The sequence below is a fragment of the Monopterus albus genome, unplaced genomic scaffold, assembly GCF_001952655.1.
Source record: "Monopterus albus unplaced genomic scaffold, M_albus_1.0 scaffold123.1, whole genome shotgun sequence".
Classification (NCBI taxonomy): Eukaryota; Metazoa; Chordata; class Actinopteri; order Synbranchiformes; family Synbranchidae; genus Monopterus; species Monopterus albus.
This window is the reverse complement of record NW_018128003.1, coordinates 471,398-490,617: the sequence shown is the minus strand read 5'-3', so window position 1 is coordinate 490,617 and position 19,220 is coordinate 471,398. Positions and strand designations below refer to the sequence as shown.

General features: G+C 40.8%; 1 protein-coding gene across 1 annotated transcript in view; it reads right to left on the bottom strand.

Moving 5' to 3' along the window:
- prmt3 (protein arginine methyltransferase 3) overlaps nt 1–16,118 on the bottom strand; it is a 60,485-nt gene extending 44,367 nt beyond the window's left edge. The window contains exons 1-11 of the mRNA XM_020612329.1: nt 16,032–16,118; nt 15,624–15,753; nt 14,713–14,795; nt 14,584–14,633; nt 13,928–14,033; nt 11,666–11,831; nt 11,005–11,146; nt 10,423–10,514; nt 9,685–9,751; nt 7,337–7,458; nt 4,061–4,160 (exon numbers count right to left, since the gene is read on the bottom strand). Of these exons, the coding sequence (XP_020467985.1) occupies nt 4,061–4,160; nt 7,337–7,458; nt 9,685–9,751; nt 10,423–10,514; nt 11,005–11,146; nt 11,666–11,831; nt 13,928–14,033; nt 14,584–14,633; nt 14,713–14,795; nt 15,624–15,753; nt 16,032–16,053 (1,080 nt within the window). The 5' untranslated portion in view covers nt 16,054–16,118. The remainder of the gene's footprint in view (nt 1–4,060; nt 4,161–7,336; nt 7,459–9,684; nt 9,752–10,422; nt 10,515–11,004; nt 11,147–11,665; nt 11,832–13,927; nt 14,034–14,583; nt 14,634–14,712; nt 14,796–15,623; nt 15,754–16,031) is intronic.
- Nucleotides 16,119–19,220: the final 3,102 nt, after the last annotated feature.

The following is a 19,220-nucleotide window of genomic DNA, read 5'->3' as shown; positions in this document are numbered from 1 at the left end:
CTCTCTCTCTCTCTCTCTCTCTCTCTCCCTCCCTCCCTCCCTCCCTCCCTCTCCACAGAGCATGGATTTTAGGCCTATTATTTCTACAAATTTCACATTAATTACACTGTTCAGTGATAACAGACTCAGCAGACTGTTATATTTTACTTTCTTCCTTGAATAACTGGATTGTAGCTGTGTGAAAGGTGCTCAGTTTGCTGCTACTTGACATGTATGTACACAGTACATGTCAAGTAATTATTCTTAAATTGTGGTTGATTTGGAGACACCCATGGTTAAACCAAGTGCATTACAGCCAATACATTTTTAATAAAAGGCTTTGTAATTAAAGGTTAGAGAGTCAGATATTAATGAGGGGCTCAATCTTGCATCCCCACATGGGACTACCCCTTCCTACACACAACTGTAACAAGCAGAATTTACACTGAACTGCCATAACATTATGACCACTGGCAGGGGAAGGGGATAACACTGACTGTCTGGTATGTACACAGTACATGTCAAGTAATTATTCTTAAATTGTGGTTGATTTGGAGACACCCATGGTTAAACCAAGTGCATTACAGCCAATACATTTTTAATAAAAGGCTTTGTAATTAAAGGTTAGAGAGTCAGATATTAATGAGGGGCTCAATCTTGCATCCCCACATGGGACTACCCCTTCCTACACACAACTGTAACAAGCAGAATTTACACTGAACTGCCATAACATTATGACCACTGGCAGGTGAAGTGAATAACACTGACTGTCTGTTACAGTGGCACCTGTCAGTGCATGGGGTATATTAGGCAGCAAGAGAACATTCAGTCCTCAAAGTTGATGTGTTGGAAGCCGGAAAAATGGGCAAGTGTAAGGATGTGAGTGACTTTGACAAGGTCCAAACTGTGATGGCTGACAACTGGGTCAGAGCATCTAACAGACTGCAGGTCTTGGTGGGTGTTGTTGGTCTGCAGTGGTTAGTACCTACCAACAGTGTCTAAGGAAGGACAGACAGTGAACACAACAGGGTCATGGACACCCAAGGTTCACTGATAATGAGATTGATCTACTGTAAATTAAACATTCCATTTGTAATGTTCAAAAGATTAAATGTTATTTGAATCTTTGTTAAAAAGTTTGAAAATGAGAACTACTGTCCATTGGTCTCTATGAAGAGAAAGAATCAGGGGCTGTAGTGGTGATATCACACCTAGACTGGTGAGGCTGTTGAATTAGTCTAAAAAATTCTAACTTGTCCTCACAACCACAGCTTTCACTCCTTTTACAGAAGTTTTTCACTGAATTGTAGGCACCTCTGTGCTCTTCCTGACAGTAGAACTATGGAAGCAAATGGATTCACAGAAGATTCACAGTGAGCTGCAGAGCGACAGGAGTGCCAACCAACTGCCACACTGACTCCTGTGTAAAGTAAGTATTAGGCAGGTGGTCATAATGTTTTGGCTGATCGGTGTACATTCTATGTATTCAGTGGTGTGGAAAGTAAGAGAAGGAAAAGTATGTGGATTTAAAAAACCCTTAAAATACAGTACAGAGGGCTTCTATGACATACTCTGAAAAAGGGGCACCTGAGGAAAAATAAAAATATATACTAGAGCGATGATCTATCCAGAATCTCTCTGATATAATAAGCCACTACCTGGCTATAAAAAAGCCATTAGTTTAATACAGTCTAAACCCATTTACACTGGTCAGAAAGTCTACTCCTGTGACAATTGTCATCTTTTCATTTCATAAAGGCAGATTGGAGGGCAGCTTTTGAAGTCCTGACCACTCTGAGAAATGTCTCCCATTGCTGCAATGATGAGAAGTGACTGGAGGATTCTTAGATTTATTAGCACTCTAACAGCCAGTGTCATCAAAGATTACATCCCCTATCCTTCACCGTTCCGCCGGCACGTCACCCACGAATTTCAATTTCCTTGGTGAGACGATGGGAAGGATCTGGCTGGTGACCCCTGCTCATGACCCTGGGGTTTTACGATGGATGGGGGAGGTGGAGGGGGGACAGATACGGGGTGCTCATGAATTAAGGATGACTTCAGCAGTGCGTTCAACTTTGGCCATCCTGCCTGTATCGCCAAAGAGAATCTCCCTGATAAATGGGCATCAAGGGGAAGGAAGACTGCTCTTCCTGGTTAGGTATTCAGAGGAGCCATTGGTCGAGTTTAGCCCTGTTTAAGCTATGTTTAAAACATGCATCACTGCAGCTGGCACCTTGGAGTCTGCATTTTCAGTGGCTTCTAAAGGACTAATCTGAGCATCTACATTTTGGGTACAAGCATGGATGTTTCAAGGAGTTTGTTGCTTAGATAATAAGCTTCCAAGATTTTTTTTTTTACACCAAACATTTAAGTCTCAGAATAGGTCAACACTTTTGATTTATCCATAGATATAATTTATGATCCAGGCAAGAAAGGTAAAAAATACAAATGGTATTCCAATAGCTAGTAAAGATTAATAAAAAATAAAAAAAACAGCATGTTGAGGCCTAGTATGGTCTCCAACAATAAGCTTGATAGCCAAAGTATGAATATAAAGACTGACTTATTTAAGAACTGTCACTGACTGACTTCAAAGTTAGACTATGACCTCAGGAAAATTAGAAAAACTACTTGCCACCACCTGATAAAAATTAATCTGTGCTATAAATTTCAAATTAGTAAATTATGGTTTGCAATAGAGAATCTGAAGTTGACAGAGCTGTGTTGAATCTTGGGTAAATAGGCCATGCTTGGAGCATCACGCTCATTATCAATCATAGATATATATACCACATACATCTATAAGTTAATTTTAAAAAATAATTACTATCCCATACAGCTACATACAGTGGTGGCTGCAGATGTCTCGACTGCAACCAGTGTTCACTTTGAGCACAGACAGGACAGAAATTGATTCATCTGCAGCATTTGTCATTTGCTAACTAGCGTTAGCTCCCAAAATGAGATCAGTGTGTCATTTGCTGTCTGACGCCGTCATCCAAGTTAGCTGCAGTCATCTAAGGTTATCCATCATGAATTACCACAGTTGGTAAAGTCAGATCAAAAACGACTTAAGCAACTTTTTAGCCAAACAAAACAAGAATGTGTGCAGGTAAATACAGTGTGTACCTCCAAAAAAGACGCCCCTGTTCAAACCATCGACACAGCGTGATGAACTTTCATATTCTCTTTGCTAAATTCAGGTTTATAATAGCTCATATATTATGGACATTTTAACTTGCAAAACACAGGTGGTACAAGTAACAATAATAAGTGTTGCCGCCCATTTAAGGTTTTCATTATCATGGCACTGTGCTAGCTGATTTGGCTGGTATAGTTTACACAAACACCCAGTGTCACTGTTATTGCTATTACCTACACCAGTGCTGCACTAACAATTATAATGCCTTTTGCAGGTGTGTTGATGCATGCATGGCATTGCATTGGGTACCAGTTATATACTGAGGCCGTGACCAGGATTTAACCATATATCAGTATTAAATCACATTCATACACATCTCCTCTTCCAACCATTCATCTACCTGTGCCGTTTTATTCAGGCCCACTAAATACTCCATCAATGTCCTGAAAAGCCATAAAGCCATAAATGACAGGAAGGAGGTTTGAGTCTGACTCAAGCTGTCGACAGCAGTCATGTTACAAATGCTTTTAATAAAACCATCATACAAGGTCTCGGAAGTCAAACGCCTACATGGAGGTAAATGAACCCTCATACTGATTCATTTTAAATCACTAATTCATTTAAGTTTGAAATGTTTATGGTCCCTTTCCTGAACTGAATTCTACTGAGTATATGTTGCCTTTGTGTTTTCCTTCTTTTGCTGTCTTCATGGAAATCACACAGGAGCATTATGGTCAAGACAAGCTACTGAAACTTACTAAGCTCACACTTGCATTTCCTTATTCATATTCTCAGCTATCAACCTGAATTAACACATCTGAGTTGGAATTTAACTTTCATATTTCATTTTCTGATATAATGAGGGTTTAGAAGTAGAAGGCTTTGACCTGACTGACTGTGTTCCCTCAAACTACTGCTACTAAAATATGTACTAACCATCCATTCTGAGATGATGATGTCCACCTTCTCCACAGGGAGGCTGATGTCTTCCACGCGGCCTTTGATCAGAGTGATCTTGTCCTCCAGGTGGTTGGACCTGTGGTAAACATGCAAGAGTCAGAAGACCTAGAAGCACAATCAAACATTTCCCATCAATGAACACTGAACAAACCAATGGCTCAAAAACTGTAGAGCTTGTAATTTTACTACGATGCTAAGTCACTGCTCAAAAATGTGGAGACTCCAAAACTCAACTATGGCAATTAAATTCTGTCATATGAAAAGGAGGCTGCAGAACCTGTAAACAAAACTACCCTATTATCACCTTTTAAAGCTGACATTATGAACTTATCAGCAAACAGTCTATACCAACTCCTGAGGGAAATATATGATTATAAAGCTGCTGAATGCTCTAATGTGTTCACTGGTTGTCAACTTTGGCTGTTTGTTGTTGGGCAGGTACAGTATCACACAGCGGGTTTATCAGAGCCTTTTCTCTGAAAACAGCTGCTTGCAACTACTGGAATTGGGGCTGATAAGAGTAGTGAGTGTGAAGCAAAACAGTCAAGGTGCAGGCTGTAAAAACAAAAACAATGACCTGATAACGCTGCGGAGAGACGATGAAAACTGAAGAGTTGAATGATAAGTGTCTTTAGGTTCATCACATCAAAAGGTCCTTTTCACACTAAACAGTCATTTAACCCATTGTTAATATAAAGATAGTGATGAGGGCAGCTTTAAGCCTCACTGGCCTGGTTTTATGTTAGGTAACTAGTCAACTGACAAGAACCTTAGTCACATTAACTACAAACAAATTTTATAAAATGGATGATGAAGAGTATACAGTATATCTACATAGCTGGTAACAATCAATCTCCCTTTGTCTTTTGGGCGACAAAACTCCAAACTTGTCAAGATATGTACAGCAGCATATTCTTTGCTCTGTATATTTCCAGTCCTTCCGGAGCCAGGGGAAACTGTGTGCCTGCAGAGCTGACAGGCTCAGGTGGGAACTGTAAGATTGGTGCTGCTGTTTAAATGATCCTTCCTTTCAGAGCAGTCAGTCTGGGTATCAATCTCTGTGAATATTCCATTATCATGACAGGTAATGTTACTGAGGACAGAACAATTACTCACAGTGGCCCAGAGTGCATTTCTGTAGCAGCGATCCTTATCTTGAACTCTCTCTCCCCTCTCTGCTGCACTGCTATCACTATCTCCTCCTTGCAGAATTGACCAACCCCCCCCCCCCCCCCCATTTTTTTTTTCGCCGCCACCCCCCCCCCCCCCCAACGCACACACACACACACACACACACACACACACACACACCCCACCTTTCACACAAGGGAAACACTGTAATCTCATTATTGGGGTAATTTAGAGGACAATGTCGGGACTCAGGGGAGTGAGTCAGTATCTGTGCAGCTTTGTAGGGGTGTAGGGGTGTGTGGGTGTATGTATGTGGATGTGTGTACGAGAGACGGGGGGAGCAGGGCTGTACGTTTCATCATAGGAACCCAGACTTTAATAAAGGTTTCTGTCTTTTGATGATAAATGGAGGCCTTTGTCATACACATTTGTTTTTTCTCTCACATCGTGGATATCTGTTCTTGCTAAAGATGCTAACTTTCCAAGATCATTAAGATTTTTAATAACCGCTGTCATACGGCCACTTCAAAAAGTACAGATCCTTTCGCTTTTTGTGCACTTCATTGTGCGTTTTCAGCACAACAGTGACTAGAAGCTTACAGCCAAGACAATGCAGGAGTAGCTCTGGGACAAGCCTCTGACTGCCCTTGAGTAGCCCAGCTAAAGCCCAGATATTTTCCCATTCAAAATTTAAAAATGTAATTAACAACACAACAGTCTGCAGTAGGTGATCGTTTGTTGTTGTCTTTCTTTCAGGAAATTTGTTTTTCTAAGCAGGAACTGAAAATAGACACTTCAACACAAACCATTAAAACCTACACTTTTCTAACCGTCCTGGATTACATGCCCTCATACTGTGTGTTACTGGCATTATGGGATGGCACTCGTCACCCCATAATGGCTCATAAACATCCACAAACTCTTCATTTTTAGTTTATATCACCATTTAAAGTTGAATGCCAGACATCTATGTAAAATCTTGTCTAGTTGTTCCTACTTTGTTGTCACATTTCAAAGCATTCTACTGGATAATCCATCAATTCCAGCCATTTAAAAAAGTATCTCGACATTATCCATTAAGGAAGTGACTGTGAAGGAAGGAAGTCACATCTAGCTTTTCATTTAAACTTCGGTGACGGAGTGGAGATGGGAGATGGATGCTCCTGCCCAACCAACAGGAGCCACTTTAATTACAATCCTGATATTAACTTAACATCAAGAGAAAGTGACAGACACACACACAGAACAGCCTCACATGCATGCATGCACACTCACGTACACACACACACACACACACACACACACACACACACACACAAACAGGAACTTAAAACTCACAACCCAAGCCAGCAGTAGATTTAAAAGGGACAGATTCTGCACATTTCTGTACTGTGTGTGTACAGTTGTGTGTGAGTGTTTAAGATGGGGGTGGGGGTGACAATATCTTTCTTTAGCTGAATCCTCACCGCTGGCAAACCTGCCACATCGCCCGCATGATAACACACACTCTTACAGCGAGTCAGTGGGCTGTAAAATTAAAACGTCCTTTTCCTTCAGCAAACCCCGTTGTTTTGCTCATATGACACTCTCTTACATAACGGTAATAATAGCAGTCATAATAGCCCCTAACTCAAAAATGCTGGAGTGTAATGGAGGCAGTGGCTGCAGGTAGACACAGGGACAGTGGAGGCTCTGGTGGAGGTAAATGGACTCTACTGCAGTGAAGCAGCTGCTAGAAAACTGGAAACACACAGCATCTTAAATTGGACTAAGGACTTTGTTAAAAGATACCAATAGGGGGTCATCTACATGTGTGTGTGTGTGTGAGATAGCATGTGGGTGACTGTAGGCCTCGGACTGTATCTACTGCAGGGGAGAAGAGGCGAGGGGTGAATGAGTCAGACTGCAGGTGTAAATCGTGCATTATGGCCTTGCGACAAACTGCGGTACAATTGAAGTCAACGAGTTGCAACAAATAAAAGGTGACTGTAGGTCATACAAACCTCTACTCCCACAATCTTCAGCTACACACATAGGGTTTAACATTGTCTACCCTCTGATGGCAAGGGTCATGTGACTGACAGATATACTTAAGGGAAAAGTGTAGAGTATGCATCTCACCTGACTATGTCCATGGCCTGATAGATGATATCTGATTGGTCGACTGATATAACCTCCTTGGCCCCAGCTCTGGCAGCAAACATGGACAGTATACCAGTCCCACAGCCCACATCAAGCACCACCTGCAGGATAGCAGGTGAATGCATCAGGGGCAGATTTGGAAGATTTTGGACAGGCTGGCTCACAGACTCAGAGGAGTGGCACATTTGAAATACAGGCAAAAGGTTTATTAAACCCCTAGTTCTATGAAATAATAAAATACATATTAAAAAGAATCAAACAGTTCAATTTGTGTAAAAATGAGACACACACAATGCTTTCTTTAGATAACTTTGGCTGTGCTCCTTATTTACGTCCAGCCAGGGACATGGCTGCTGCAGAGTGGTTCCCCTCCTTGAATCATGCCAAGTACTCCACAACACAATAAGAGACATGGATGCAAATATCTGACCAATATCGATTATAACGCACCAGAAAAATGTTAACTGTATTTAAAGCAATAATGTGTTACTGTTTCTCATTTTTCATTCATCAATATTGACAAGCATCACTTTTTAACACTAGCAAGGGGTGGCCAATCAGATTTTGGGGGGAGCTGCTAAATTTTAATGTCGAGTCCAAATCATGTCGTATCTGTGCAAGACATGCAAAAGATGGGCATTACATTGAACTGGGATACAGGGATCTGTTTAAAAACAACAGGGGAGCATTATGCCATTTGTTTGTTTTTTTTGTTTGATTTTTTTTCCAGTGTAAAATTGTAATTGTAATTTCCAGTGTAAAATAATCTGGCCATAAAGAATGGCCAGATTATTGCCAATATAGTGAAATCTCTGTCTAAAAGAGGCTTAAGTCTTGTTTGAAGGTTGTCAGAAATGTGCTCTGTTCACCTGTAAATACTCTCAAGAAAAAGGTGATTTCTTGCTGAAAAAATATGCTGAAAATTGAGGCAGCTTTATTAGAATAACTAATTAATACAATGTGGTGTGAACAAGTTTACTAGACAGCTTCAGTTGGTTTTTACAGTTAGAGGGAAAGCATGCTGCCACCCAACAATTTGTTATCAAAGTACAATGAGCTTTGCTAAAAGTATCACATAACCTGTATTTTTCTTACATGGCCCAGGGTTACCCATGGTCCGATGACCCATGGCCACCATTTACCTCCAGTAAGTGGCATGCTATCATGGCTCTACTGAGAATGAGAGACTGTCTCACTGAGATTACCCGGTTAAATACACAATAAACAGAAATAATACCCTCTGCACTTGGCCAACACAATGTTAACATTCCACAAACATCCCAATTCATTTGCGCTTTTTAGTTCAAAAGCCTACAAAAACACTGAACAGTTGGGTTACTTATTCCTGGCTAGCTGCTGTTATGGCAGGGCTGCTGAAGTAGGGGTTTACTAAGCCTAATCAAACATCTAACACGATTGCTGCTGAGCTTGTTCTTAGGCCCTTCACTGATCAAACTGCGCCTAAAACCTCAGGTTCCTCATGTTACTTTTTCACTCTGTACCCTATTGCTGTTGACTGAGTTTTGAATCACCTCTATTTCAGGTTCCCATAGGTTACAGCTAATTTGTTCATCTCCACCACCAACTGGTGTTAAATGACTGCAGCACAGCTGTGGTGACAATACACCCATCTATATGTAACCCTGTGGGTCTCTATTTAAGGCAACTTTAACTTCCCTGTAGGCATCCTGCTGCCTTTATGGGTTCGCAGAGGGCCACCAACACACTGCTGACACAACACAACTACTAACTCCTTGCTCCATTCTCCAGCTTTCTGTACTGCACCACATTTAGGCTACCTTCCCCCATCCAAACAGTACTGAAACAAGAATATCATGTTCTGTTCTCTATCTGCTGCTTCCTATATAACATGACACTTCCCTCTTTGCCAACCGCTTCACTCTGACACGGATAATGTACGTTCCCATCAACACAACCTGCCCCCCTCTTCTACAGCCTTAACCCAGCACTAACCAGCAGCTGCCCATATAATAGATGGTCATGATATAGGCCACTGCTTCCTGCAACTAAAAGCAAAAGAAACAAGAGGGGTGGGGGTGAGCCTGAAGAGTTTGGGAATAGGAGGGGGCGTTACGGCTTTGGTGGTGGACTGCTGTTATCAGTACTCTGCAGTCGTCATTTGAGGAGCTAATGAAGTCACGATGTTTTAAATCAGACACCATTACCTTATTAATGTCAGTCCTGCAAAAAGCACATACCTGTTCCTGTTAATAGGCTTTGCTGTACATTCAGCCAGCTACCTTTCACATACCTATACACACAAATTCATAAATATTTATCTATTTACACCCGTTTTGCTGGCTCACCTTGTTTTTGAACACATCTGGGTTGCTGTACATGAAGTCACGGTAACTCTCTGTGCGCACTTTTCTCCTGCAGAGAAAACACACAAATAAATAAAAACTATACACACCAGCAACTGCAGTGGAATAAAGGGAAGGGAGAGACATCAAATCTTCTGCAGATCATTTACATTCCACAAGTTCTATGATTACTTTTATTAGGATGCTTACTATATGCTGTGGTATAAAGCTGAATCGACACAAGCCTTATCATATTGCCACCCGCCCCCTTACCAAAAAAAAAAAAAAATTGGAGCAAGGCAGGTAAAGCTTTTTCTACACAGGGTCAGATAACAACCGACTGCGGGGGATTCATGGAAATTTAAGAGTAATTTTATCAGATAAATACAACTAGAAAACCTCTGGTATTTTACCAGTGGTGGTCAGGTCAGGACTTGCTAATTAAGCTGCCAATCAAACAGTATGACCACAAAGCCCTGCCCCTCCTCTCTGGAGAGAAAGCTACTCAATCATTTGAAATGACATTAACATGCCTTAAGGCCAAATCATGCTTTCCACACACCCTTGTGTTGATGTGGACACGGACATACAGTACCTCAAAACTCAGGGTCTACTTTTTGTCTGTCTGTGCTAATGGTTTCCAAGCATTGCGCTATCGACAACAAATTCAAAGTTGACAAGTGACACACATCAATCTAAGACAACACCCTCTTACATACGGTTTCTCTCACACACACTCACGCAGAGTGCGTCATACGTAGGTGATGCACTTCAAAGAGTTGACCACATTCTACCGCAAAGCTCCCATCACGTGTTCTCGGCCCCTCCTGAGGCTATGATGGGTTTTACAGTCTTACGCACATACACATGACGCAAAACTTAACAGTGCTTAGCACCAATCAGGGCAGCCACCAGGAATATATCTAAGCACTGCGGTAAGTACATTAGGAAGGGAGGAGATGGCGCTGACCCCCCCTCCACCCACATACACACACAGAATATAAAAATTAATTTCCATGTTCTGAGTATCTGCCGTGTAGTGCCACCGCTGGTGTCTCGCATGAGAGCTTAGCACTTATTGCTGATTTGTCACTTCTGAGAAAATGCCTTGTTCTCACTATCAATGTGCGCATAAAGACGAACACTTTCATTTACATGCTACACTGAAACCTCTCAGCCAAGACGTACGCTGATGAACCCACTTTTGCACTGCAGAGACTGCTGCATCCAAGGGGGAAGTGGCTTACAGGGCTCTGAAGAGACCTGCAGGCCTACTCAGTGTGTGTGTGTGTGTGTGTGTGTGTGTGTTTGCACAGCTCAGACCTTCAGCATCTCCTCGTGAATGCCATAATGGCTGTAGGAGCTGAAGTAGGCTTCGTCCTCATCTTCTCGGAGCTCTGCCACACTGCCCAGGTTACTAGATCTGCTACTTTCTGTGTTCAGCACCAACCCCTGAGCCAGCAGCCTGAAAGAACACCAGACACACCTGCATTTAACTTCTCATATTAGGACAGGGGACAAAAAAAAGCAGCACGCAGAAAGTAGCAAGCACAAACAACCTTCATGCAGGAGGTAGCAGTAAATGGAGGAGATGGGAGGCATTCATCTTTCTTATTCTCTTCCAACTCCTCCCATCCCCACTTGTTCCTGTACTTTTCCCTTACTGCCCCCTTTCCTACCCCACCTCCTCACGTTAACCTCCATGCTGCAGTGGAATTTTCCCTTCCCTTTTTTATGTTTCCCCTTGCTCCAAACTTCTTCCACAAGGTATTCTAGTTTTTGTTTCTGCAATACTGGGTTCATTGTGTCCCCCTGCTGGCCGCAGTGAGGTAGTGCAGAAATAAAACAACACACCAAGTACATATAGGAGGAAGAACATCTGAAGAAGAAAATTTACAGAGGACTGTCAGGAAAGAAAGAAATTGGCCAGTGGTATCATACCTAGCGGTGATAGAAAAGGTGAAAATGCAGAAATGTCACTGACTTCAGTTTGTGCAGGTCATCCATGGCTCTGGCCAGCGCCTCTTCTGAGCGAAGAGCTCTCTCCTCCATGGTCCGTGCCCTCTGCAGCAGAGCATCATGGGATTCAGCCCCAGACAGCGGGCACGCTAACACCCTCAACCCCTCATTGTCACAAAGCTCCTCAGGGTCTGCCAGGAACACAGAGGTTGTACACAAAAAAATAAAATAAAATAAAATGAAATTCAGCAGTGACCAAACACAGGTTCCAAAATGAAAAAACTACTTTTTGGTCTCCTGCTTCTGCTCATCTTATTATTTGTTTTAATGTTTCTTGTGTTTTTATGTTTGGTTTTGTTATTTATATTATTATATTTTAACTGTACTTATCCAGAAGCTCTCCAGTGGATTTTAATGAAATTAAATCACTAAATAAAAACACTAACTGACCATATAACTGCCAGTAACACTATAACATTTAAACAAAAAACAGGTGCTATTTTATTTAGTCTGTATGGTTTAATACTGCGAGGTTAATGCAAAACAGAAAACTATGTTACTGCCACACATTGATTTGATTTGATTTGATTTATTCTTTCAAGCATGTAAAGACAGTTGATATGTCAACACACATAATTTTACACATATCCAACAAATGCTAATCCAATATCAATTTGCTTATACCTAGTACATGCTTGAATGGAGTAGGAAGAAGTCAGACTTATCCAGTCCTACCCCATGACATCATCTTACATCATTGGTTTGCAAACAGTATCTCTACATAAATAATTCTCTTCCACACCACACAAGTAATATACTAAAAAAATTCTAATTAATCATTGAGCCTGTTCTTGCATATATCTTGATTGACACATACCTTTATATTTATGTTTAAACTCGTCAATTCTATTACTATTTTTTATGTCTACACTTAAATTATTCCATAGTTTTACACCAACACAGAATCTTTTTTTGGTTGTACGTATAGCATGAATTTTTTAATTTAACTGACCCCTTAAATTGTATCCCCCTTCCCTTTCATTAAATAGTTTTTGAATTCCACCAGGTAATAAATTGTTCCTGGCTTTATACATAAACACAGCAGTCTTATATCCCACTAAATCAAAAAATTTTAACAATTTAGACTGTATGAAAGCTACATTGGTGTGATCCCTATACCCCATCTTATGCACAATTCTTATCGCTCTTTTTTGTAATATATACAATGGTTGAAGTGAGCTTATGTATGTATTTCCCCAATTTTCAACGCCATACTCACATTTATTGTAGACTATCAATTCTAAACATCAACAGAAAGCAAGGTCTTGATTCTAGGTCTTGTTTGTGCGTACAGTCGATCGACAATCACACAGGGAGAAATGCACAGCAGAGGAGGAACACTGACAAACCACAGCCAGGGAACTCGGTCCTAAGATAGGCTGGGGCTGAACAAGCTGTGGCCTTTTCTCAAATGGAAAATCTCTCTCTCTCCACCCCACTAATCTGAACCTACACACATACTAAACCCTGCTCCTTGTCTTTTTTTCAATGAGAAAGCTGTGAATTCATATTCACTATCTACCATTTGCATTAACCTGGCCAGACAAATACTGGAAGGCAGACTGGGCTGTTCCAGCTGGGTTTTTAGTAGTCTCACTGCACGGCTGTTAGGCTGCATAATCATGGAGTCCTGACTACTATCAAATGTATTGGATCACTGAACAGCATCTGAAGACCCTTCCTCAAACACATTTTTCACATTGGAATTCAGGAGGCTGCTTCCGGCCACTTCTACAACTTTTTAAAGTCAACAGTCAGACAAGCACGTGCACTTTACACAGCGACTGGGCAGGAGCACGGAGGGAAGAAAGTAACAATGGTTTAAACTTCTCTATCAAGCTCTCTTCTCATTTTCCACACAGCTACTTCTGATACATTTCACATGTAAAACCAAGTCCAAGAGCACCTTCCTTAATGGAAGTTCTACAATTCAGCACCTCTCACCCCTCCTTTTGCCTTTGGATGTGTCTGATGACACTTTGTACAGACTAGTTTGACTGCAGTGTGCTGAACCCTCAGAACTGAGGATAAACTGAAAACAAGAACCATCACATACCAGCCTAAATGTGCATGTGTGACTTTTTAAGGCAGTTTCTTCAGGTACTTTGTGCATCCAAAAAATTTTCTAATGAGACAAATCTGTTGCAAATGTTACTGAAACTGCGGCCTGTTACCAAAAAACCAAAACCAAAAGTCTGTGTGATAAAAATTAAAGGAGTTTCTGTACCTGTCTGCAGCAAGAGGTCGTCCTGTAGGACCGGCCGCAGGAAGTCTTCGCTCTCCCAGGGTAAAGGAGCATCTGGCAGCCCGGTCAGACATGATGGCTCACATTTCTATAAACACAGATTTGTTGAAGAAAGAAATCTTCCATCCTTCTGCAAGTTTCTTTCAAATGTACTGTAGGTACTTGATTATAGTTATGCAAATGTTTCAGAGCTCCTGACTCAGCAGAACTAAATCATATCTGAGACCTGCCACTTAAGGCTACAGTATGTAACTTAAGGTAGTACTAGCATGAAACTCCAATTCAAACCACTCTGCTCAATGCTCCCTCTCCCTGCCCTACCACGATCTGCTACACTCTGCCACGCTCTTTAGATATTTATCATAATGAAATTACAATAAATGAAAATGCAACAAAATCCACTGATCAGGCAGAAATAACTGAAAATCTCTGACTGGTTAAAGAGGTCAATCCTGCTCAAAACCTTTTAGAAGCTAGTCTCTCCACACTGCTGCCAGTGCTGTTTAATGAGTCTGGGTCACAGGTGGCTTCGACAGCAACTCTCCACATTAACACAAGTTTTGGAGCAAATTTCTACAACAAAAGTATTTTTTAAAAGTTACATACTGTAGCTTTAACATATAGAGCTATGTACTTACTGTTGACCGTACGAAGTTGATCATCTTTATATAACCATAGTTATCTAAATCTAATGAGGAAAAAAAAAAAACAGAGTCAATTCATCTCCTGATTCCTGGGTGAGGCACATACCATCACCGTCTACTTACTGTGTTTCCTTATTATGTCTACAAGGTTGACGTGGTGCTCAGCTGTGCAGTGCTGCAGGGTGGCAGGCACAGAACTCAGCAGCCTGAGAGGAAAGGTAGGAAAATCAGTTTTGATAACAAAATGTGGTGTGAGTCAAAAACATTACAGATGTATGCATGTCCTCAAACATAAAAACTGTCCACCCTGAATTTTATGAACAATTACAGCCCTACTAAACGTGTTGTCACTCTCGAGTTTGGATTACTACTATTATATCTGATTTATGTCACAGTCTTCTGGTTTTTAAGTAGGAAAAACTGTAATGAGGTCTGACTTAGTTGTGGCTATGCAGACTGAATCAAAAATTATCTTCGCTTTGCTGATTTTGAGTTTTAAAATAGAAAATGAAGACAGACAATTGGGATTTTTTGGTCAAATAACTGACCACTAACACTTGGATGGCTGCAAACATCTCTCATAAAATTCATCTCACAATCATCATCAATTCAACAGAAAACCCCAAAAGGATGAAAACAACAATCAGAACCACAGACAAAAATGTATTATGCCATCATGTAGATTTACGCTGGACGTCCACTCACATTTAAATGGATGACTAGTTAATCCTTATCAACCCCAAATCAAAAAAGTTGAGACGGCATGTATAATCAAAATTAAAGCTGAAAATGATCTTTGGCCATGTATTATGTTGTAAACAATACAGCAGCACATTATTTAAAGTTGATGAGGTGTCACATCATTCATTGTACAAAATAAACACTCACTTCAGTTTACAAGTGGAGATGCAAGAATTTGTCACGTGGAAATAAAGTATATTTAAAGGTGTTCTGAAAAGTTTCTTTCAAACTGGAAAATGTGTAGAATCTTTTTTAACTGGTCTGTTTCCTCCAGCTGTGCAGTGTCAGCTCACCTGTCACAAAACAGACAAGCAACTTGCTGACTGTCTTCCTCCATCCACTGCCACTGTTCTTCATCATCTTCAGTGTTGTCATCATCGTCGCAAGAGAGCTCTGGCATCACCTCAGTAGCTTCTTCGCCCTCTGTCAAAGAAAAATCGCGATTACAGCTGCATATAAGAGCCACGAAGATGCGCACTCTGGCGAAACTGAAGGAGACTACATTCACTACTTTCTTCAGTTATTCTGCGTTAACGTTGCAACTTTACAGCTTGGCAGCAACAGTGCTGTCGCATCGTACTGACGCTACTAACAAAATTCCTCAACTACATATGCAACAAACACTATCGCTTGCCATAAATATGTGTTTGCGTTTTGACAGCTACAGTTTTGGGGTTATAGTTGTGTTCTATGAAACTCACGTGGATGTGTGTATTCCGCCATGTTGAAGCCTTGGTTTCAGGGCTTCCTGCTAACGCTTGGTGACGTAAAGAAGAGCAGGACAACGTCAGAAGACGCACTTTCAAAGAAACGTCACAAGATGTCGCTACGGTTCAATTAATGGATAAGGCATACAGTAGTAGGCTATGTTTTTTTATAGACAGTGAACTAGCAACATTTTGGTGATTTGCAATTGGAAAACGTCTAGGTTGAAACAACTGTACATTTTAGACATCTAGTTGCGATTGTCAATACCTTCACAAAAAACCTTAAGCAAAAAAAGGAGCAAGAAGATTTGAGAACATCTTATAAATCTCAGACAAGATGCTGTCAGCTCCAGATTTATTATTTTTTAGGTGCGCTATAGAATCTACAACTTCCTCTAAAAACAGGGCTTTGTCACAGTACTCTTTGTTAGATAAGCTTAGTGACTTGTACTGTGGAAGCGAGACAAAAAATGTGTTGCATGCATCTTCATTAAAACCAGAGCTATATACAGTAGTTGCTTATAAAATGCATAACAGTATGCAGTGATTTCTTTTGGCTCTTTAATAATTTTATTGTTGTCCAAGAGCTGCGCAATAAAGTTATTTCTGTAGTGTGATCTTTCAAGTTTAAAGAAATATGCAGAATTTTGCTCACCGGCTTCAAGCCACCTACTTCTGGAGCAAATAAAGGTGCCTTCAGCTCTTATTTTATAGAGGTCATCTAGTTTTCTTTAAAGCTCATTTAGTGTGCTTTTTTCATTAGTTAATCATTTATCAGGGTCTTTATTGGTTAATGCTGATATCTTTGTAAGAAGAGTTTCTTCATATAACCTTCTCTGTAGGAAAGATGGTGGTGCAAACGAACACAGCGTCCCCTCTCTCTCCAAGTTGTGTGCCTACACTTGGAACTCAAAACCTCTCTCTGCAACTGGGTGCTGGACTTTCTAACAGGGAGGCCACAAAATGTGTGGGTCGGCAGCAACATCTCCAAGACCATCACGCTGAGCACAGGGGCTCCGCAGGGGCTCAGCCCATTGCTCTTCACACTGCTGACCCCCAGTTGTGTGCCAACGCTGATCAATAATGTCCATTACTAATGCTGTATGACAAATATTTATGTGCATTATACTACTATCTATATGGTCTCTGTTTGTCTCTTTTAAGCCCCAGGAGGAAGTCTTCTTTTTTGAGGGTGAACAAGATCATCTGATTCCCTCCACCTCCCATTACCTTTTGGAGAGTGACTTATTTGTTGTCGCTGGCTGAATGATTGGTCATTCATTTTTTACACAATGGGCCATGCCTGGGTGGATTGAGCCCGGCAATCCTTCATGTGCTTTGTGGTGGATTCCCAGAAGAACCCCCCCATGATGTGCTCCTCTGTGCTGACCTTGACATCCGTGAGACTATCAAATTGGTAAAATACATTTTATGGAGCCTGTACTGTCTCCTGCAGAAGGACCCTGCAACGCATAGTGAATACAGCCAGCAAGATCATCGGCCCCCCTCTGCCTTCCCTCACGGACATTTTTAACACCCGCCTCATCCGCAGAGTCACCAGCATTGCTGATGACACCTCCCACCCCGCATACTCCGACTTCAGGGAGAAGGTATCAGAGTCTTCAGGCCCACTCCACCAGACTTACAAACAGCTTCATTCACCAGGCTGTGTGGATACTGAACGCTGTGAACCATCTGACAATCTCCTATTATTGTGTGCACTACTGTCACTGACTGTACACGGTTTTGAGTCACAGCTTATTGGCTGTAACGTTTAGATTTCTCCTAATTACATCAATCCAGTTCTTATTCTATTCTATGCTATTTTTATTGTACTTTACTCTATTTTAGTTCCTAAATGTTATGGCACCCAATACTAGGTGAGAGAGAAACGGTATTTCGATTTTCTGTATGTCCTGCACATATGGTGAATTGACAATAAAATCCTCGAACCTTCTAGACTTGGCCAACCAGCTTTCATATTTTCTGAAGTATTTCTCAATTTCATACTTCAAAACCTCCCAGTTTCTGCCAAACTTATTTTCTATTAGCGCCTTGTTCCAAAATTTTGAAATGAATTTAGTTATATCAGATTTAGCTGTTGTGTGTGATAGTAATGAAATTTAATTTCCAAAGTATTGCTTTCTGCAGATTTGTAGAAGAAAAAGGTATTTTAATGGAAACTGCTTTGTGGTCTGTTGGCAATATATCTACACATACATTTTCTTTGAGTTTAGAGGAGATCAGCCAATAGTCAATACGAGACTGGAGGGAACCACTACTGTTCTGCCATGTGTAACATTTCTGAATGAGATGTGTTGCTCTCCAGATGTCAGTAAGATCAAATCATTGTATAAAGAGGTTTAGTGCGGTATTCAGTGTGGATGCTACACAGGAGGGATACGTATCCAAACAGTTATCGATTGCAACATTGAAATCCCCTCCAATAATAATGTAATAATTTGGGTACTTTTTAGCCAAAAAGTAATATTCTCTCCTGAATAAGAGCATCATTAGGAAGATAATTCTAGCCATAAAAGTTTAAAATTATCAGTGTATTATGCCCAATGTCAGTTACTAAGAGTAAAAAAAGCCAATGACAATCTCCCTTTGAATGCAAGACCTCACCAGTGAAATTATTTTTAAGAATACATACAAATACAACAAAGCTGCCCTATTTGTATCATGTGAGAACCACAAACTGTTTCCCCACTGAGATCTCCAAAAATTAAGGCCATCAGATATAGTGTGTTTCCTGAAAAATATTAAGCCAGTTTTAAGTTGCTTAGCAAATAAAAATAGAGCTTTCCTTTTCAAAGAATTTCTTAAACCCCTGGCATCAAGTGTCATCATAAACAATGACATGAAAGAACAGTAGACTGATGCCTAGAACAACAGAGTACAAGTAAGTACTGTCAACCAAACACGACTTTCTGCAGTTGGGTTTGCAGTATGCGACTGTTTTCATTCGACATCTTCCTCAGCAAAAATAAAAAGTATTTCCTGTTTTGCTTTGGGAGAGTCTTCCCTCTAGCAGCGACTCAAATAACCATTCAGAATACATAGCACAGCACAGTATTTCCTCACCACATTTGGAGCTCGGCCCTGCTGCATTATGTCTAAAACAGAAGGGGATGGTTTAGTCTAAAGGCAGACTCTGTAGTCTCAAGCTTTTTAATGACT